This window comes from Necator americanus, chromosome I (genome assembly GCF_031761385.1).
Source record: "Necator americanus strain Aroian chromosome I, whole genome shotgun sequence".
NCBI classification, from domain to species: domain Eukaryota; kingdom Metazoa; phylum Nematoda; class Chromadorea; order Rhabditida; family Ancylostomatidae; genus Necator; species Necator americanus.
In genome coordinates, this window is record NC_087371.1 from 28,328,647 (window position 1) to 28,349,859 (window position 21,213).

The 21,213-nt window shown below is 39.2% G+C and overlaps 1 protein-coding gene across 2 annotated transcripts in view; it reads left to right on the top strand.

The window, feature by feature from the left end:
• The window catches only part of RB195_007126 (uncharacterized protein), a gene marked incomplete at both ends in the record, with an annotated part of 37,433 nt that overhangs the window by 14,388 nt on the left and 1,832 nt on the right, over positions 1-21,213 (top strand). Inside the window, 51 exons of one of the 2 annotated variants that reach the window (XM_064180590.1) lie at positions 200-406; positions 821-903; positions 1,226-1,367; positions 1,422-1,493; positions 1,570-1,670; positions 1,729-1,819; positions 1,954-2,018; positions 2,081-2,182; positions 2,251-2,365; positions 5,267-5,398; positions 5,704-5,865; positions 5,955-6,065; positions 6,127-6,260; positions 6,850-7,018; positions 7,167-7,331; positions 7,443-7,643; positions 7,696-7,818; positions 7,883-8,071; positions 8,129-8,262; positions 9,064-9,344; positions 9,417-9,574; positions 9,683-9,823; positions 9,879-9,997; positions 10,055-10,175; positions 10,252-10,326; positions 10,520-10,657; positions 10,714-10,898; positions 11,637-11,778; positions 11,837-11,992; positions 12,873-13,007; positions 14,832-14,954; positions 15,025-15,104; positions 15,163-15,310; positions 15,912-16,064; positions 16,128-16,240; positions 17,274-17,346; positions 17,466-17,666; positions 17,731-17,937; positions 18,203-18,253; positions 18,309-18,440; positions 18,499-18,663; positions 18,743-18,843; positions 18,907-19,081; positions 19,138-19,228; positions 19,765-19,874; positions 19,983-20,102; positions 20,162-20,285; positions 20,341-20,444; positions 20,734-20,827; positions 20,891-21,028; positions 21,174-21,206. In XM_064180590.1, coding sequence (XP_064037451.1) covers positions 200-406; positions 821-903; positions 1,226-1,367; positions 1,422-1,493; positions 1,570-1,670; positions 1,729-1,819; positions 1,954-2,018; positions 2,081-2,182; positions 2,251-2,365; positions 5,267-5,398; positions 5,704-5,865; positions 5,955-6,065; positions 6,127-6,260; positions 6,850-7,018; positions 7,167-7,331; positions 7,443-7,643; positions 7,696-7,818; positions 7,883-8,071; positions 8,129-8,262; positions 9,064-9,344; positions 9,417-9,574; positions 9,683-9,823; positions 9,879-9,997; positions 10,055-10,175; positions 10,252-10,326; positions 10,520-10,657; positions 10,714-10,898; positions 11,637-11,778; positions 11,837-11,992; positions 12,873-13,007; positions 14,832-14,954; positions 15,025-15,104; positions 15,163-15,310; positions 15,912-16,064; positions 16,128-16,240; positions 17,274-17,346; positions 17,466-17,666; positions 17,731-17,937; positions 18,203-18,253; positions 18,309-18,440; positions 18,499-18,663; positions 18,743-18,843; positions 18,907-19,081; positions 19,138-19,228; positions 19,765-19,874; positions 19,983-20,102; positions 20,162-20,285; positions 20,341-20,444; positions 20,734-20,827; positions 20,891-21,028; positions 21,174-21,206 — 6,685 coding nt within the window. Of the gene's footprint in view, positions 1-199; positions 407-820; positions 904-1,225; positions 1,368-1,421; positions 1,494-1,569; positions 1,671-1,728; positions 1,820-1,953; positions 2,019-2,080; positions 2,183-2,250; positions 2,366-5,266; positions 5,399-5,703; positions 5,866-5,954; positions 6,066-6,126; positions 6,261-6,849; positions 7,019-7,166; positions 7,332-7,442; positions 7,644-7,695; positions 7,819-7,882; positions 8,072-8,128; positions 8,263-9,063; positions 9,345-9,416; positions 9,575-9,682; positions 9,824-9,878; positions 9,998-10,054; positions 10,176-10,251; positions 10,327-10,519; positions 10,658-10,713; positions 10,899-11,636; positions 11,779-11,836; positions 11,993-12,872; positions 13,008-14,831; positions 14,955-15,024; positions 15,105-15,162; positions 15,311-15,911; positions 16,065-16,127; positions 16,241-17,273; positions 17,347-17,465; positions 17,667-17,730; positions 17,938-18,202; positions 18,254-18,308; positions 18,441-18,498; positions 18,664-18,742; positions 18,844-18,906; positions 19,082-19,137; positions 19,229-19,764; positions 19,875-19,982; positions 20,103-20,161; positions 20,286-20,340; positions 20,445-20,733; positions 20,828-20,890; positions 21,064-21,173; positions 21,207-21,213 lie in introns of those variants that run through there. The other variant, XM_064180589.1, reaches the window with a different exon arrangement.

Here is a 21,213-nt window from a genome sequence, read left to right on the forward strand (position 1 = left end):
TATTTTTAGTTTGATTATAATCATCTTATGTTTAAATTATAGTTAAATAATTTTATTTCTTTATATTATTACTTATTTATTTCATATTTATCAAAGTGAGCATTTCTTTGAATTATATTTTATTTCCAAATTAATTCTTAACTGACTTACTTTATACTTTATATGATGTCGATTTTATACTTATTCAATAGGATTATAGGAGTTGAACGATCTGGACCCGATAGCACGAAGCACCGCTGAATTAATGGCCCAGCAAGAACAATTAGCGGCGATTGAGCAAAAATTGGCCGCCAACGAAGCAAAGCTGCAAGAAGTGTCGACTGCATGGGACAATGGTCTTTCGGACGGTACTGTAACGCAGTCCCAGTGGGCTTCGAATCGAGCTACGATTGATGACGTAGCAAAGGTGGCTCCATTGTTTGTTGTTTTTTTTTTTAAATTTCTGCTCTCTGACTTAAACGCTCCTAATATGGCAACGGTGATCAATTTATCCTATAGCATGAATATGAAGTTTATTCATTTATTTATTTGTTTATTTATTTATTTAATTTATTATTACTCACTTGTGGGTTATTTATTCAAGTTTCTTGAGATAGGCCTTTTCATATCTGAAACCAGACTCGCCAGTGACTTTTGAAGATTAATTGACCAGATGTTTCTGCGCTCTTATGTAATTTCGGAGCTTTTCTTTTCTCTTGAAACGACCAATTTATTCTTCACAGTGTTCTGGGCTTGCTTCTACTATTAACACTTGGGAATTATTTCTTTTTCGAATTGTTTTTTTTCCTCATTAATTTAGTAGTTTTTTACTTTCATTCAGGTTATCGCAAAAGCAAGAAAGAATTTGGCGCAAAGAGGAAAAAAAGTTGATCAGGCACTTGATGAAGTCGGAACGGTACAAAGGTAATCTTTCTCTAGTATTTTATTATTCTTTATTGGCCTAGCATTTATTCTTCATTTAATAAGTGTTTTATTATTCTTTCTTCAAAATGCAAATCTGGTATTTGTTGAAAACGTGCATTTCACTAGTTACATTGTACTCTTTATATTATATTTTGTATCAATTATTCATCTTATTGAACTCACTATATATGCGATTCATGTTTCCATGCTTTTGTTTTTTTTTTCTTTCTTTTTACGAGTAACGCATCCATTTATAAAATTCTTACCATATTGAAAGGAAAGAACGATTCAGTTTTGCCTTTCGTATCATCTCCTATTTAAGAGATGCTGCTGATCTGGTACGAGAGCTCAGTGAAGCTCGTGAATCTGAAGCCCTCACATCTGCAGTGACAGTCTCGGATCCAGGAAACCAAGCTGAGAAATTGATGCAGCTAAAAGACGACCTGAAAAATGTTGGAAAAAGGGTGAGCGGTGATCGACTTTTTTTCTATTTGCGTTGGTTATTTTTCTCATTTTAGGTAGATGATTTCGTTTCCGATTGTAAGTTGCTGATTCGAACTGCCGGCCCTGAGACTGACGTTACAGAACTGGTTCGTCATACTGACATTGCCGCATCAGATTAGTTGATACGGGTCGATATTGTAATTTTTCATGAATTCATTACAGGATAATTCACTGCAAAAGGTGTGCGACATGTGGTCAGCGGTTTCTACAGCGCTCGCTTCAAAGGAAAGAGAAGTGGATGCGGCTGTGCAACAGCTTGGACGGTGAGCACGTCATACCGGCTAGAACATATGCTATTCTTACTATTTCATTCGATTTTAGCTACGAAGACGCTTATAAGGTCCTCTTGAACTGGTTGGAGGAGACCGAAGAACTCATGGAAAATCAAAGACCACCTGCTGCGGATGCTAAGGTCTTTTTTTTTCTAGAACTTAACTTAGTGAGATGGCAGGTAACGCAAAAAAAAAATTGTGTTTTCTTAAAATTGAAGAAAAAATTGGATTAAAAATAATGAAATAAACTAAGTACTAAAGATTGTTATTTAAGGTAGCAAAAGCACAGCTACATGCTTACGATGTTCTTTTGAAGCACATTGAGGACAAAGACTTCAGGTTAATTCGGAGCTTCCAGTAGTTTTATAGTCCTAGTAGTTGTATATTCTGTTTCATTTAAGTGTGAAAGGTTTTTCGGCTCTTATTGCAAAAATAATCACAATGACAACCGTTCCGGAAGAAGTGAAGTCGTTAAGACAACATGATGATGAGATTAACAAGAGGTTCGTTAGTTTGAAGAGTTTTATGGACTTTCATGAACTTCACATCCCTTATGTTTTCTTTTTCTTAGGTATAATGACCTGGTTAGTGCAGCCCATGATCGTCAACATCGACTTATAGAAGCTGTCGATTTGGCTGAAAGGTTGTCAGAAGGAATCGTGCCACTGGAGTCATGGTTATATCAGGTCTGTGACCTTTTGCATGTACTTATTGGTTGCTTTTTTCAACCCAGCGTATCATGAAATTGACGCGGTACAGAATCTTCAGCGAAAACGTAGAGTTCGGATTGTAGATTACGGAAACGAGCGTGGCTCCGCTCATCTTCCCCTAATCTTCGTAAAAAAAAACGGCACGTAGGACACCGTTCTGTCCTACGAAGTTACTTGCAACACGCCACGACCAAGAGCGACCGGTCGAATATCAGTGGGGTCTCTTCACCAGCCTATTCAAGAATCAAAAAAAATCAAGAAAAAGAAATATTCAATAAAAGAAATTAAAACCAATGAATAGGCTGCTGATGGGACCGGATGGTGCACAAATACGCGCGTACTAACATACTTCGTAGGTAACAAAGCGGCTCCCATGCCGTTTTCAAATAGGAGGACTAGGAGGAATTGACCTAGTGGCGCTCGTTTCCGTAATCTGCAACCCGAACTCTACACTTTCCCTGGAGTTTCCGCACCATGTTTCGTCCTACGCTACTTTTAAAGGGTGCACGAACCCAGTTACACAAAAACGCTACTTAGTTTTCATAGATTAGAAAGGCAAAAAAGCCTGGACTAGAGAACTGGACCGGTTTTTTTTTTTTGGAATTCTGCAGATTTGTGTGCATACAGAAAAGGGAATTGGAATTCTTTAATCCGATACCTCATCTAATTCTAATGATGGATGTTCCGACTGAGCAAACTTCAATATCTGCAGAAAAATTCATTGAAATGATCGAAGGAATCGGAGGCCGAAAATAAGATTGGATATGTTCTAGTGTTCTGTTCTCTCTAACGATCAGCACTTAAAATGTCAATTAACACTTCAACGGTCGTATCTTGCAGCGTTTCTTGAAGTACCTAGAAAAGAAAACTAACAGGTTCGGCTAATTCAGCGGTGAATTTGGAAATACTTTCATTTAGTTCATTCTTTGTACCTCCATCGCAATACCTGTTATTGTCTCATACTGTCTGCACGATCGATCGAAGGTTCGTATCCGTTTTAGTGCGAACCAAACCTTTCATCACTTTCGTGGTCCATGAATTGCTACCACACTTGTTTGCGAGGATAAAAAAAACGGAAATGATACATCGGTTGGCATCCGCAATTCATTGTGTAGGGTAAACTCGCGTTTGTAATAGTAGTCTAATACAGTAGAATAATAGAAAATAGATTAGTATAATATATAGTTGAATATAAGTGAAGTAGCTTAGAATATAGTGAATACTTCCGTTTCGCCTCTACCCTTAGACGGAAGGAGTCAACCTCAAATGATTTTGAATTGAAGTGGATGCGTTGGCGTGTCCCAAGCGCATTGAGTAGCTCCAGACACCTCATCCTCTCTCCACTTTATCCCCAAACGATTCCCAAGCGCATTGAGTAGCTCCAGACACCTCATCCTCTCTCCACTTTATCCTCATACTCATGAGCTGGTTTACTAGTAATTTTTAATGCACATACTAAGAACGAAAAGAACAAAGCGATAATCGCTGAATATTCGCTTTGGAGTGCTTGAGTGCGTTTGACTTCAATTCAGAACCGTTTGAAGTTTGTAAACGAGTATGCAGTATGCGGCTCATAGAGCAACTTGTGGGATCAGTCGCGTCTGCGTCAGATCACTAATTGATCCTTCCAGACAAGTTCGGTGCCAATTTATCGACCTCATCAACTATTATGAATACCTTAGTTGCCCTCGGGGCATTTCGAATCATCGAAACTGTAGGACCTCTAAACACTGTGTTGTCTTCTATTTATACTTACCATTCTTATGCTCTTGCTTGCCTTGAACGCGTCTTCAATAGGAGGGAAAAATCAACGAAAGAATTGAACCAAGTGCAGTCAGTTTGAGAAAAAAATTACGAAAATGTAAATCTCTAAGTCCATGCCTGAATAAACTGAGCTTATTGATTTCTGAATATGCTTCAAGGCGCATGCGTCTGATTTTTGATATCATGTTACCACGGAACCACCGAAAAAGCCAAGTGAAACTGAATTTTATTTTTAACCCCTTCTTAAGCGCATCATTCTTGTTCCGTAAAGACTCTTTTGATTTTTCCTTGATTAATCTTGAAATTCTTGATATAAACAAATATATATATATAAATATGGAAACATAACGAATATATATAAACAAACAATATTCTTGATAATTCTTGATATAAACAAGATTCATTCTTGTTCCGTTACTCATTTGAAAAAAATTGTGATTTGCCAACTGTGACTGTCTACCACCAGAGTCTAATTTGAAGGTTCATTGACAAGAAGAAAATTCGCTTGGACAATTTCCTCAATTCAATGATAAATTGACTTGAAAATCACGACAAATCATGCAAAATTAGTTTATGGGTTGAAACTGCATGACGTTCAGTAACTTCTTCAACCTTCAATTGAGCTTTCAATCCTTATGCAGAAGTCAGCGTGCCTTGAGGGATGTTTCAACTCCCCCATATGGTGCTAGATCGGATTTTTTTTTTTAATATTCCGTCTTTGACGGGCTAATTTATCACCGGAGGTTGTTGAAAGATTAACCTGAAACTGTACAATAATGTTCTTTTGCACCAATACTGGTCACCATAATTTTGGTGCAGCTCAAGGCTACATTCAGCGACAAACGTGTTATCTCGGCATAATGCGTTACGTTCTTGGTGACCCTATCGGAAGGACCTGGGGTACGGCTTATCGCTTCTGAGTGTCACAGAAGATGGAAGAAGTCACTGGCTGACAGTCACTGACTACAGCTATGTCTATCATAGTTCCTGGTTAATTGTACTTGGCTTGCTGCCTAACATAAGTGCGGTTATGAGACGGATAGCGATTCGTACTGTAGACGTGAAAAAGGATACAATACTTAAAGGTCTTAATTTCAATCGGTATCTTTTCAGGCAGAAAAACGCCTCAATGCCTTGGGAAAAATCCCCGCAGATGTAGAAAAAATGGAGGAACAAGTTCGAGAACAACAAAGTTTGGATGAGGAAATTTTACAGAAAGGAGAGAATGTCGATCGAATTCTAGCGGTACGGGAACATCTAACAACAAATTTGCAAGCAGTTTTTTTTCTTACTTTTTATTTTTTACTTTTTTTTACTCATTCTTCTTCGTACTTTTTTTTTCCTTACTTCAAAGCTTCTATTTGTTGCACATATTATTCTTTTTGTTATTTTTTCTTTTTCCCTCTATTATTCTATGCATATCCGGATATGGATGGATCTCCCAAATGGTTGCAATAATTGAACTCTTTGTAACTTTTTTTGCAAAAGTTTTTGTGAGCATTTGAAAAAAAAACTGCTTGTAACCGGAATCTAACTACGGCATTTTACAGATTGTGCCCATGCTAAGTGCTCTTGTTAGCGTAGAAGACGCGAACAGCCTTGAAGCACAAGCGAATCAGATAGCCAGCAGATATGAGACTATAGCACATCGAGTCAGGCTCACGAAGGATCTGCTAAACGAAATGGCACTCACCGTCAACGATTTGTTTGCGGTACGTCTGTGTGTCCACTTCGTTCATTTTATTTCCCTCACCATGATCTTTTTCTTCCCTCTCCTCATTTCAGTACTTTTTTTTTCTAGGATGTCGATAACCTTGAAGTTTGGCTCACTGATATTGAACAAAAAATGGATAGCATTAGCGAAATAGCTATTGCACCTGATGATTTGAACGAGCAAAGCAATATAGTCGGAGTAAGTGTTTATCGGTTTTTCGTTCGGATAAGGATTTTTTGAAATTCATAATATCTCTCAGGATCTTGTCACTGCTGTAACGGAGCGTGATGAGCAAATTTCTGCTGTCATGGAAGTTGGACGTCAACTTTGCAAACAAGCTTCGGGTGACGAAGCCTCAGCATTGCAATATCGTCTCGATCAGCTCAAAAAAAGGTGAATGCCGAAACATTTGCAGTGAAGCTAGTAAATACAGAGTGTTTACGGACTCAAAATAAATGAAACTACCCGTAAATGCCTTCAAAACCCAAGTATTTAAAGGCAGCGGATCCCGAAATTGACGTGCTACGGAAACCTTAGGGAAGACGTAGTTTGGTTGTTGGTTACGGAAATGGCCGTGGCTCCACTCGTCATCCTCTATTCGTAGTAAAAGTAGTAAAAAAAGGAAGATGACTTTCTTTCCTACGAAATCAGTTGCAACGCGCCACCCTTATGCACGCGCCGCATCCACGTACGAGCGGTCGAGGGTGAATGAGCTCTTCTCACCAGCCTGTTCAGGTAAAAAGAAGTGAACAGACTGCTGAGGGGACCGTAGCGAGTACAAAGGTGTGGGTACTAACTTATCTCGTAGTAACAAAAGCGGTTTCTTAGAACGACTAGAGGGAATTGAGCGGGGCCACGCTAATTCCCTCCAACCTGAATATCTCCAACCTGAACTCTGCGTTTTTGCTAAGGTTTCTGTATCGCATCAATTTCGTGATACGCTCCCTTTAAGGCGAAAATGTATTTTTTCTTTAATTTGTAGATATGGTGACATCATGGTAGTCGCTGACGAGAAATTAGCGCTACTAATGAAGGCGATTCCATTGTCCGAGAGGTTCCATGAAGGTTTCGATGCTGTCATGGAGTGGGTGGAGGCAGTAGAAGAGGACTTAGTTCAAATTGATAGCACCGATCTCGATACACAAACTCAAGTGAGTGATTTTTATTTTTGTCTGGGTATGGTGCTTCAAATACCAGAAGCCCATCTATTGCTTAGGTTACTCACTGGGATAGGTGTATTTACTTTTGTTCTAGGATTATCACAGAAATGATGCAAATAATCATTATAATGCATTACAGTTGGTGTTTTCGATGGAAGAAGGCGTGAGCCATTGGCGGCCTGAAGTAGACGATCTGATAGCAGTGTCATCACAGTTACAGGCACTAAGTAGTCCAGATCAGGCTGAGGAGTTATTCCAAAGTACCACAGAGATGAATCGACGTGTCAATCAAATAGCCGAGAAGGTGCCGTCCATCTCATTTTCATTTTTTCTGTTTTTCTGTCTCTTTTTTCTTTCTTTTTTCTTCAAAATAATTTTTCTGCGAAAAACCATCATTGTTCCGTGGTGCTCACAGGTTGCTCGTCGAGCAGAACGCCTAGATGTAGCGGATCGTCAAAGTCGTGCTGTGTTTGATGAATTGAATTTCCTCCTGGAATGGTTGGGAGATGCTCGTGATCGCATCGCTGCAGCTGGTCCTCCTTCAATTGATCCTGATTTCGCTCGTACGCAGCTGCGGAATCAGTTGGTTATGAATGAAGACGTCACTATGAATAAGGTGAAGAGGTAATGAGGGTGAACGCTGCAATGTTTATCAAATATGCTTCTAGACACGTCTCCGTGAGTTGACCGTAGAAGTAAGGAAGGTTTGTCGTGAACTTGGCGGAGAAGGCGGCGAATCAGTTTCTTCACTGACAGAACAATGCGATCAAGCGAAAGATCTTGTTGATGAGGTCTTAGCTTCAAGAATTTCCCACCATTTTTGTTCCATTCATTGAGCAAGGAATTGGATTTCAGGTAACTAAGCTTTGCATGGATCGCACAGAAGTTCTAGAGAGGGCATTGGCACTTTCCCAACACTTGACTATCGAATTTGATCGACTCACCACCTGGCTGGATCAAATCGATGACGAGTTAAGAACCGCACCAGAACTCACCACTGTAACTCCGTTACCTCAATTGAGAAGGCAACGTGAACATAATGCTGTAAGTAAAGCCCTCTGGGATAAATAAATGATCGTAAGTCAATTCTGGAACGTGCAGGAACTCGCAGCTGCAATTATTGCGTACGTGCCAATTGTGGAACAGTTCCGAAATGATGTACACGCACTCCAAGAGATTTGTATCCATGAAGACGGTGTGAAATTAGGAGAACTTGCCGATGAGATTATTGCTAAGTGAGTTTGCAAATAAATCATATGAAAATTTTTTCCACGATTGTAATCGGTGAAATCAGTACTTTCTCAGCAACTCAACGAAGGCTTCAATATCAGGGCCCCATAGCTGACTTTAGCCTAAGCTTACTTAGCTGTGCTTTTTATTGACCCGCTTATGTTACAAACAGCCTTTTAAGACAGCACATCGTGAAGTTGACGTGTTTTGGAAAGCCCAAAGAGCACGTGGAGTTTTTTTGTAGATTACGGAAAAGAGCTCGCTCAACCTTCCCTAGTTGTCGTAAAAAACCGCGTGGAAGACGGCGTACTTTCCTACGAAATCAGTTGCAAGGCGCTACGCGCCGCGTCCACGAGCGAGCCGTCGAAGATCAATGAGGTCTCCTCCGGAAATAAAACAGCTCCCAAACCATTTTTTTAAACGATGATTATGAAAGGTTGACACGCTCGTTTTCGTAATCATAACCCGAACTCCACGTTTTCTCTCAGGTTTCCGTAGTACAGCACTTTCGTAACACGCTTCGTCTAAAAATACAACAACTTTACCTACACTTTTGTAATTTAAATGAAGTCCTCTAGTAGGTTGTGGAAAAAGTTCTGAGCAGTTTTATTTTTCATTTCATTTTGGAACAATTTTAATTAATCAAATTAATTTGGAACATTTTTAATTTCAACATTTTTTTTGGAAAATTTTTGAATAATTTCCGGAACAATTTTATAGTTTTATGTAATCGCCGTAATTGTTTATACAAGTGAAAGCGCTTTCAAAAATTCACTTTCACAAATGCCCCTAAGCGGATTTTGTAGGTACGACGACATGCGAGCCGCTGTTGAAGCCCGTGGCCAAGCTTTGGACAGCATTGTCGATGCGACTAGCGGTCTCGGCGAACGCCTTGACGATTTTGCGTTGACCCTCCAAGGAGCATCCGACCGACTACGACTTAACAGCTCAGTTTCTTCGGACCCAGCATTGCTGAGAACTCAAATCGCAGAGAACCATGCGGTTAAGGAAGGCCTTCGTGCGAAACAATCCGCGTACACCGCTTTGAAGGAAAGCGCAGCTGAACTGCTTTCATCTCTCCCTCAAGGTAAGTCATCTTGTCAATGTTACTTGTACAAGCAGTTAGTGACGTTAACGGTTGCTAAGTGTAAATTTTAAGGCGATGCAGCTAGGGATGAAATTAATGAGAAACTAAGGCGACTATCAGTGCTATGGGACGGTATAGAGCAAGAGGCAGAGGATAGAGGTGATTTCCTCGAGTCTATACTTTCCAAAGCAAAACACTTCTGGAGCGAGTTGGATGAGTGTCAGAGAGCGGTGAGTTGACTTTTCAAATAGCTAACAATTATGTTTTAGAAAAGGTCGCAAATCGAGGCTCATTTTGAAAAAGAAAGAATTTGTTGAAATCCTGTCTTCCACTTACAGATTGATGATATACGTGTGCGTTTGGAGTCCGTTGAGCCAGCCGCCGGACAGCCAGATCAGTTACAACGACAACAAGCAGAAATGCAAAATGTAGCCAACAACATGGCAACCACCGAGAACAGATTGGTCGAACTTCGTGAGGTGCATAGCGGTGTGTGATGAACTTATCTAAGTCGAGGTTAAGTCACTCTTTTAGGCTGGAGCTGTTCTGTCCGGTATTGTACCAACTGAAGAACAAACAGTTATTAATGCACAAGTAGATGCTGTTCATGATGGATGGGCAACGATCACAAAACTTTTCGCCGACAAGAACAGGTACGATTTCCAGCGTTATTTGTGCACATTTTAAGGATTTGAGTGCTTTTGATGCAGAGATCTGATTGCTGCTATGGAAGACGCTATGATATTTCATACCGATCTGGCAAGTCTTCTTGAATGGCTTGACGGAGCTGAAGCAAAGCTTGCAAAACTTCCAGCAACTGAATCTTTGAAGGTAATGTTACCTTAGCTAACAGCTCCATAACCCCTTCGTTTGATGCCTAATTAATTAATTTGCGAAAAATTTGAAGGTTGATGAAATCCCACGCCTACTCGATGAATTGCACATTTTCAAAGATGAAATGGATAAGCAAGCCGTTCTGAAGGTATTATTTTGGTCGATTTATTCTTTTGGCCCCTGCAAGCGATTGTAAGGTCGCAAGTTTGGTTGTTCGTTCGTAAATCCCAGGCGAATTATAAATTAAAGGCGAACGCGTAGGCGTATTTTCATAGAGATTGATCAACGCCATGCATTCGATCATTTATTCCTTCATTCCTAGATATTATTTTTTCATACAGGAACAACTCTGCTGCACAGCTGGTCAGATCGCCAGCGGCGCTCCGGCTCATCAAGCAGCGGCTATTCGCCAACCGGTGAACAAACTCAACCTGCGTTGGTCACAATTATACGCAGCTTTATGTGAGAAAGAAAATAAGGTCGTTGTTTTAAATGATAATTCGAGTGAGAACATATGGTCAAATATGTGATTAAGGTGGAACGTATGTTGCTACAAATGGGACGATTGTCTGAAGCTGCAGATCAGCTTATTGCGTGGATAAGAAAAACTCGTGGAACGTTGAATGAGCTGTCGGTGGCCGCACCGACACTTCGTCAACTGGAGATACAACGATGTCAACTCACTGTCGTCTCAAATGATGTGCATGCACACGAAAGCAGGTATGTGTGCATGTATTGTAGGGTCAAAACATGAAGCATGCGCAGTTGCGTAAACAATTGTCGTATACAGCTCGAAGCGGTGCGGTGGTGCGTAGTGGTGTTAGAATCGAGGTGGGACCATCATGAACAACAACGAAGAATTGTGTCAGCAAGGGTCCCGCCTCGATTCTAACTGCTACGCTCCCCGCCGAACTACTTCGAGCGCACCCGCTTATGCAGCTACACCGTCCTTCATGTCGTTTTGACCCTACTATAATTTTAATGACTTTTTGAAAAACATTCCCAGAAATGTGTTGGCTCCAGGAAAAAAAAATGTAGGAATAGCTGTTTATTCCAGCCGTGGCACAAGGTAAGACTGTCTCCTTGACCGTTGCAAAATACGGGAAATATGCTTACCTATCTTTACAAAATTTATAGATTACGTTGCGCTGCGTACGCTACAAGACCATTATTATTCTGTTCATTTATTTGAAGAATATTCTTCTTTATAAAAAAAATCTCTCGAAGGAGCGGTTCGGATTTTTTTTTGTGTAGGATGGATTTGTGTAGAATAACGCTGTCGTTGCCATCCTTTATTTCGAATGAAGGAAATATTCGATCCGGTTTCACCATGAGAGACTGCTTTTGTTTGAATAGCCGAGTCATCGAAGTTTAGAGTCATAGGGGAGGAAGAGAGCTTATTCATCTCTCCAGTTGTAAACGATCTTCAAATACGTACACTATCGTATTATTTGACAGTGTGGCAACGTTGAATGGAGCTGCACAACGACTTCTGAAAGACGATCATAACAATGATGCTTTGGAAAAAATGAACCAGATGAATAAGGAGTGGAATGAGCTCAATGATGTTCTGCAAGGACTAATTGTTCACATGGAACGGGTGAGTTCTTTTCGTAGCGAGATATTTACTCAGGATGTTATGTATGCACTCTTTCCAGGCAAAAGCAGAAGCAGAAAAGATGGGACGTGAAGCGGAGCAGTGGATGGTATGGCTGGAAGATATAGAGTCTCAGTTGGCAACCACTAAGCCAACAGGAGGGTTGCCGGAGACTGCAGAAATCCAGCTAGATGACTTCAAAGTGCTCCGTTCAGAGGTTGGTGTAGACAATTTCATTTGAAAAAAAAGAGATTAGCGGTGAATTTTGTGGACTAGTCTCTACATCGTTGTTCGTTGACGCGTAATCCATTACGCTACTAAATTCTCACTCAAAGAAAAATCCAATCTCAATTTTAAGTGATGTTAAGTTAGCGCCTACAGCACCAATACTTTCAAATTAAGTAGGACGATAGGCAGGGCATTACATAGAAATTAAATTCGTCCACATATTTACCGTACTTAGTTTTCCCTACTCTGAAATGGAGAAATGTGGTACCTCGGTAGTCTAGAAAAGATTGAAAAGGTCCAGAACATCAATAGAATTCAGTATGCTTTCAATTGAAGAAATCGGTTAAAGTCACCGCTAGAAGAAATATTCGATGTCAGAGAGGATCCTGCACACAGTAGTTTTCGAGCAAAGACGCGAAACACCCCCTAAAAATCCAGGAAATAGAGACCTCAGTGCTTTTCCAACGAAACAACTATTAACAATATTGAAACGAAGAAGTGGAAGTGCAGTTTAATCCGTCACTTTCATGGATGTAAAAGGTTGCCCAGTTGAGGAAGCTTACCCAGAATTGCTGGAGCTGTAGGCGATGTTACATACTTTCGTGATACTTGCAAATCACATCCGAAACCGTACCAGTGGAACGAGAAGAAACATAGGAACGACTCAAACGCATTGAAAACTAGTGAAAAGAAACCAACATCAAAAATTACCCTGAACGTTGGAGTCAGAATCAGTGGTGCAATAAAATTGAATAGTATTCCACTTCAGCTACGTGGGAAAATATGAACAGCTGCGTATCAGAATGGTGCGTAAAAAATCCACTGACATGAATATTTTGCTCCCTTATTTCTTCATTAACTGCTTTCAGATTGCTCAAAATAAGCCGGCGCTTGAAGCGTACATTGACGAGGCCAATAATAACCTTTGCGATGTTGAGAACAACAGCCAGACCTGGATCGGAAGGAACCATACACTCATTCGAAATAAATGGGCTAAAGTTAAGGTGGGTCTTTTTTTTCGGAGAAGCTTAAGGAGCGTTGAAATGTATTGTGAATGAATGATTCCTCTGTAAAAACAGATTAGAAGAAATTGCTTGCATTGGTTCTTTGTGAATCCCTGTCAGATTGCAAAAATATTCGTTATGTCTAGCAGGTTGACCAAAAAGACGAAAAAAAGTGAACGGTAAGGAAAAGCGAAATTATCGTAATACATTGGAATGACACAGGGAGGGGAATATACATTTGTCATATCACATGTCATGTCACACTTGGCAACCCATATACATTTGTCTCTTTTATAAAAATTATTTTAAAAAAAAATGTATGGGCTCACAAATTGATGTACATCTCAATTTTCGTAATGACAGGTGAATGACAAATTAGAATTTTTTACAGTTTTTTCCTTACTCAATCTAATTCCATAGTATTCGCTTATAGTAGCTATTTTCAAAGCAATATGGTGCAGTATTTCCGAAAGATTCGGAATGCATATAATATAATTGATAATATAATATATATAATTGATTTAATAATTGTTTGATAATAGCTTGATTTGTTTACGTAGTTAAATAATATAGGTCACATGTCCATGAATTCCGCATGGAAATCCAGGAAAGGAACTAAGATCTGGTTTAACCCTCGTACGCTTTGATACTTTGAAGTCGACATCTTGACATAGGCTGCGTTTCGTTCCTAAGAATCAATTCGTCCCCGGCTCATTTCAATTTTATTGAGTTTGGTATATCTTTTCGTAATCGGCATATACATAGTTCTATCTGGAGCTCCGCCGCTTGCAGTTTACAAAAATGGTAATCGATGTGTGGATCGTTTGGTATAAAACTGGCGATTGTATTGGTTTTTTTTTGACTTTTTGGAGTTTTAAGACGCTATAAAATCTCATGCATTGCAAGATTCCTGCGCTTGCTACTCACCAATACGTTAAACGCTTTGCAGAAAAATGTTAATTTAATTTTTTTTGTTTTTGTTTGTTTATTTTTGTACATTTTGTTTTCTTTCTACATTTTCTTGTAATTTTTTTATTGCTATGCTATTTTTTAAATTGCTTCTGTATTACTTTATCTGCTCATTTTTGCTTTTTTTCTTCTTAGACCGAGCAGAAGTTCACCTATAAATGTTGTGCTGTGAATGCTAATTACAATATTACTGTGCTGCTAGTGCTACAGTCACTTCCATGGAGATTTCCTGATCTTTCTATCCATCGATTTTTATGGAGTACAATTAAGCCTCACCTTCATAGATTGTCGCTTATGCAGATTACGGTTACCGTGATTGTGCAACATAGAATCCTTGATATTTATAGATTTTCTAGAACATTTTTGTCGAGGAATTGCTTACGAGGTCTTCAAAGGTGCAGATCATAATGACAAATTTTGTGGGAACATTTTAATGATGTTATCCTTCAAAATCTTTCTATTAAACTCTTAGGAACCCTGTAGTCTGTTTGAACATTGAACTAGCGGCTTTTGGCTCGATAGATGTAGTTTTATTAGTCTATCCCTAGGTTCTGTCAACCCCTTTCAGAAACTGTCACTTTCAAAAATTGAGCAAATTGATAGAGCATCTGATCCTTCAGCAAAACTAATTATGCTAACTAAATTTTCAGCACGATTTGACCTACAGTTGTCGCTGTCCTTATCTTATGAAGCTACGGATATTCTTTCAGGCTTAGCTATTTACAGTTTAATTAGTTCCAACAAATTAAAACAGGGCCGATCAAAAGAATATTAAAGCAATGTAAACTCAAAAACTAAGAGAATTGTTTGTGTTGGATAAAGTTGCGACTGAAATATGAAAGTTAATCTCTTCAGGAACTTTGTGCTGATCGTGAGAAGAAGTTGCAACTGGCCCTCGAAGAAGCAATAGCTCTTGACACATCCATGCGAGAAACAGCTGAGTGGTTGACAAGTGCTGAACAACGCCTTGCTGCGCTGGTGAATCGTTTTTGAAAAAGAATGAAAAAGATCAAGAAGAATGAAACATTTTGATATTTCTATTGTTCAGGAGCCAGTTAGTCGTCTTCTGGATGTTATCGAAAATCAAGTGCTAGAGAACGAAAAATGGACGGACGAAGTTGCGATCAGGTGAGTTTTTCTAAGCAGCGAAAAAAAGAAAGCAGTTACATAATTGCATACAATTTAGAAAGCAACTTATGGCCGAACAACAAGCTGCTGGCACACGGCTACAGTACTACTGTGAGAAAAAGGACGCCATTCCTATCAAGAATGGACTAGTGTCACTGAAACATCGGTTTGAGAAAGTGGCTAGTAGAACAACAGAACGCACCAAGGTATCCGAATGGCTTTTTCCCTTGAAATATTTGAGAAGCGCTTCTCACTAAGTGAGTGAATGCGGAAATAGTTACTAACAATAGTAATAATAATAGCTTTAATTATCTAATATTTAATATTTTACGTGTACGTGTTTTTACGTTATTTAATATTTTACGTGTACGAGGTGAAAGATAAACTTTGGATGTAAGGATTCTGGTTTAGAATCTTATTAAATTTTTAAACTTTTCGTCTTCGAGGACGTGCTTTCAAAGCGCATCCCATTTCAATCTTAAAAAAATCTTACCCGTAGCTATGGACTGAAAATAATGGTTTAGAAGATTTTTAGTGGTATAGAAAATCTTTTTTTTTTGTTGTTTAAATCGGTAGCATTCTTTAGGGCAAGTTTTTTTTTGTTGTTGCAAACTCCTTTGATGTTTATCACTAATGGCAGTGAGACGGTGATACCGTATTGAATTGTTGAAGTTGCGAATCATTTCTTTCTTTTTTTGCATTACTGACCTACTAGAGCCGCAAAATCTTATGTATTATGGGCAGGAAATGAATGTAGTCAAATGAAGAATACGATCCCGACGTAACTCAGAAAGTTCTTCTTTGCAGCAGCTGAATGCAGCACTGGACGAAACTCGAGTGTGGATAAACGGAGTAACAGATCTTACTGGATGGTTGGATGAGGTAGAGGCTAGATTCCCAGATGATCAACTTTCTACAAGTAATGTCGACAAACTCAAACAACTATTGGACGACGTCAAGGTTTGACAAATTCTGGGATTGGCAGAGAATTGTGGCGTAGAAAAACAAATACTTCTATTTGAGGCAGTACAAGCGGATTTAACCTCACGTCAACCAGATTTCGACATCACGTACAAGCGTGGGAAAAGTTTAATGGACCATGCACCTCGCCCTGAAGTAAAACGGATACAAGAGAGGTTAATTTGCTATCACAAAAAAATCTTAGTTTATGATAACAACTAGTCATATGTGTTTTAACTAGATTTTTATACTCTGTACATAGTACTCGTTTTCGTGAGGACCGAATTTAGTAATAGTTACGGAGAACATATTGGAAACTGACTTACTTTGACGAAATTTGAACACGTTTTAAATGATCACAGTAATGTAACAAAAAGGTAGGTTTGCAACCATGAAACTCAGCGCTGTAGCATTTTGCTACCTAAGGGTGATAATTCATGTACCAGCGAATTCATCGTCTCAGGATACTTAGAATTACAACTTTTGTCTCTTATTTGTTAGAATTTTTGGACGATGGGAAAAATTTATCACGTCATATTTACTTATTGCGGGTACGAAATTTTTGAACTTTGACTCAACCATGTCACAGTCATTGTTTTTTCGCTATCACTAATATCTCACTTTTACTCAGTTTTCGTGAAGGACCTTGAAATTTTAAGTAATAGTTAACGAGAGAACATAAAATGAAGAAAACATGAACTGTCGTCGACTTTGACAGGAAATTTGAAGGGAACTAATCGTTACGTTTTTAAATGATCACTTCTTTTAATCTTTATCTTCGTCTTCAATCTTCATCTTCATCTTTAAGCTGATGTCAGACGAAAGTAGTAATCCTAGGTATTCTGAGATGCTTAATTTGCTGGTACACGAATTTGCAGATGACAAAATGCTGCAGTACTGAGTTTTACGGAGGAAAACCTATCCTTTGATTACGCTCCGTGTGAATCCAATGTTCTCGCGCAGCAATTATTGGAAATTTCTTTTTTTTTCGGATGGGAAAAGCTACAAATAAGGAACGCGATTTTGCGAAAATTAAGAAATAAGGTTAATATATTACGTCCTGCGTACCTTGCCAGACTCTCTGTGAAACAGTGAATGAAACTCTTCTCAGCGAAGAATCCCAGGGGCTGTTTAGAAAATGCGACTGATAAAATTCATAACAAGTGCATACATCAGCGCCTGATTTATTGAAAAAGTTGCTGGATTTAGGAATGAGAACCTCAAGAAGCGTTGGAATGCAGCGCTTGAGAAGGCTAGCCAGAAACGTCTTTCCACTGAACAGGTGTGTTTTTTGATTTAAAGCCAGAGTATTCTTTATAGCAATGCTGTGGTTCATCGCAAAGTTTTACAACGTTGTTAAACCGAATAATTATTTCTATGCTAATGTTATTTATTTTATAGGCGCTCCTTGATAGTAGCGCATTTGATGAAGCAATACTGGAACTTGAATCCTGGATTGACGCCGAGTTGAATAAAAATCTAACAGGAGAAAGCCGTGTACTTGGTGACGTTGACACAGTAAGAACTCTTGTCGACGAGCACAAAAAGAAGGAAAATGAAATGGCTTCGAAACAGAAAGGGCTGGATACTGTAATGAACAAGGTAGGGTTTTGTAAGAAAAAGATTGTTTCGACAACGAGTGATCACAACGTTCGAGTATTTGCAGGCAGCTCAGCTCTCATCCAAAGACAGCGAAGAGAACAATCATATCAAAGCAGTATGCGACCGTGTAACGGAGAAATGGAAACTTTTAAAAGAGCAGACCCTCGCACGATCTTCCGCCTTGAAAGATGCGGCTGAACGAGCTGCACATTTCGACGCAAAAGTTCATGAGATTCTTGACTGGCTTGTGGAAACTGAAGGGAAACTTGCGGTTGGTCTTTCGCTATTGTTGATCTATGCGCCTTCACAGTGAAAATTTAGAATTCTACTAGTTCCTTCTTCATTTGATACCATTTTTCTGTTTTTCGTTTTTTTTTTCGTCACTTATCATGGTTTTTTTCTGAAACAACATAACATATGTTGCTTGTATTAGTGGAAGCAAAACTGAGCCGTTTGTGATAGTATTGAAAACTTGGATACTTTACAAATATGATCGATAGCTCTTTCCGCAAGTAATCTAAATCTTTTTTTTATAGGTTTCTAGCAGTGATTTTGCTCTCGCTATATCTCGTATCGAGGACATTAAGGTATCTTAATTGTTGTCTTTCTTGAAACAGTAGGAAAAGAAACGCATATTTACAGACAGAGCTCCACAACAATCGTGACAAACGAGACTCCTGTTTGGAATTAGGCCGCGATATCCAGTCGAAATGCCATCCTAGAGCTGAACAACCAATGAAACATTGGTTACGAGTTGTAGAAAATAGGTGGAGGGTGAGTTGGTGCATCGGAATGCTGCAAAGAAATCAAATGAGGTAGAGTCATTTTGCAGGAAGTTGAAGAGCGAACATCAGAACGTGAATTCAATCTCTTGGAGCAACAACAGCAAGAAAAAGAACGTGAAGAAGCACTTTTCGAGCTGTTGGAGTTTGTGGCTCAGAAGAGAGATGAACTTAACAAAATGCTCGCTAAAGCGCTTCCTCAAGACTTAGATTCTGTGAGTCTTCGATTTTGTGACAAACAACAAACAGAGAGCTGTAACGATTTTTCGCAACTTATTTTCTTTTTTGTTTCAGATGGCTACAGCACAACGTGAACAGGAAAAGTTCGATAGTGAATTGAGAGAAAAACAAACACAGGTTGACGGTGCAATCAAGTATAACAAAAAAGGCAAGCGGTAAGTATTCCTGGTAAGAAAAAAAGGTGGTCCATTTGTTGTTGGACTCATATCTTCGTATAGAAATGCTGCTGCAAGCAAGCTCTCTGACGAATGGAAACAATTATGGTTGGATTCTATCGGGCATCAAACTGCTCTAGAAGGTCAACGACAACTGCTTGAGGAGATGCGACGGTTAGAAGGTTGGCGATGGGAAATGTGGAAAGAGCAGTATGTTGAATGGAATGATCACAGAAAGGTGGATCCATATCTTTCATTTCTGCTTTGTTCTCTATGCATTTTTTTTCGTTTCAGGCTCGTGTTTCGGACTTATTCAGGCGGATTGATCGAAGTCATACCGGTAACGTACCAAGAGATGTGTTCATCGATGCCATTCTTGCCAGCAGTTAGTTTTACTTGTTGAATTTGTCACATTTCGTCTTCTAGGTTTCCACAGGCATTTTGCTAGGAAATCAACTAAAATCCCTGGAAGCCTTTTCTCTTCAAACTTTTATTATGTAGACCTTGGGACCTTTCTATACAACTTTATATTGCAATGGGACTGGATAAAATCTGACGCACTACTCACTGGTAGTCTTAATTGATCCAGACAATTATAGAGGACATCCACGATGCTCGTAAATTTCACTTAAAAAAACACTTCAAAATTCCCCCTTTATATTTTTTAAATCAAAAGTGAGAAACGTTTCAACCTTTCAGTCTCTAGTCTTTTTTATGGTTAGGGAAAAAGGCTAAAAAGTTTTAAAAATATTGTGCTTTGTTATAGCGATACTTCGAAAAAATCATCGAGCAACGCATCAACATTTCTTTTGAACAAAAATTCTTCTTGTCAGATACTCTCATCGAGCACAGTTTCGTTCGAAGTTTGCGGATTCTGCTCTAACTTTTGTGTACAGACTTTGACCACCGTCATGGTTTCAGAATTCCCTACTTCTGCACTGGAAATGAATAAGGTCGCAGATCTGTTTGACAAAGGTGATGGACTGATCAATTCGAAAGAATTTATAGATGCTCTTCGCTTTGATAGAACGGTAATTCTGAGATTCATTTCTTTGCTTACTGGTTCAGAAATTCTTGTGGTAGTTGACTGAATCATCGAAATGAAACTAAATTATAAAACTTAGCCTCCTGATTTGCAGCGTGCACTTAAACCTTCAACGGATCACGAGAAAGTAAACGAGGAAATCACCAAGCAGAGAAATGCGTGCAGTTGTTGCCAACAATTCAAAATTGAGAAAGTTGCTGAAGGACATTATCGTGTAAGATCTCTTTATTTTATGTACTCATTATTTCCATTATCACTATCAGTACGCTCTAGTTTGGCGATACTCAAATCAAACGAATGGTGCGAATTTTGCGATCGACCGTGATGGTGCGCGTTGGTGGTGGTTGGGAAGCCCTAGACGAGTTTCTGTCGAAACACGATCCATGCAGAGCTAAAGGTTGCTTATTCATGTACTCATGTATCTATAAGTTTCTTCAAATACACTAATCAAGGTCGTCTCAATATCGATATGTTCTACAAAGATGTTGCTCCCAGCACTGCTATTGACACTATGCGTGCTTTCACCAAAGGACGCCGAAGAACCGCAGGCAACAATGTGGGTGATTTTTTTTTTCGGATACTTCTTATGATAAAATGCCTAAATGGTTCGCACTATCGATGTTCCACAAGCGATTTTGCCTGGAATCTTGGAGTTAAGGAATTATCGTAACCCAATAGTGACTTGTTTACATAAGCAAATTATGTGCTAGTTTTATTCCAGTGCCTAAGCATCGTCCCTGCTCTTCGAATATATCCGTAAATGATCTCGCAAATCCCAGTTGAAGGCCCGTTTCGAAACGGAAAAATAACAAGAGCTAAGCGAGAATTCATGAAATTCATTCCAGATAACCTCGGGACCTGTAATGAAGGTTCGAGAGAAAACTGAACGAAGCATTCCTATGTTTCCGCACAGTAGAGATACAATCGATAGCATGACAGGTATGACCATTCGTTCTCATTTTCCTGGATATCCACTTTCGTTTAGTCCTCATTATGGTTTAGAATCACCTACAACGCGTACATTCGTATCAAGTAGTCGTGATTCGTTGGCCACTCCGTCCTCCAGACCACATTCTCGAGCTTCGGATTCAACAACGGAAGAAAGACCATCTCGAATTCCATCCCTCCGAATTCAAAAAGGTATTAGATCTAACTCAACAAAACCACAATTTTAGAGAATTTTATTCTTAAGAAATATGTGCACATGATACCGATGTAGTTCTTGTTTTCTTGCATCACATACTAACTGCGCTGTTCGGCATATGCCTTATTCAACTTTCTACAGATTATCTCCGCTGTATGCATGTTTCTTATGCCGGTTTTTT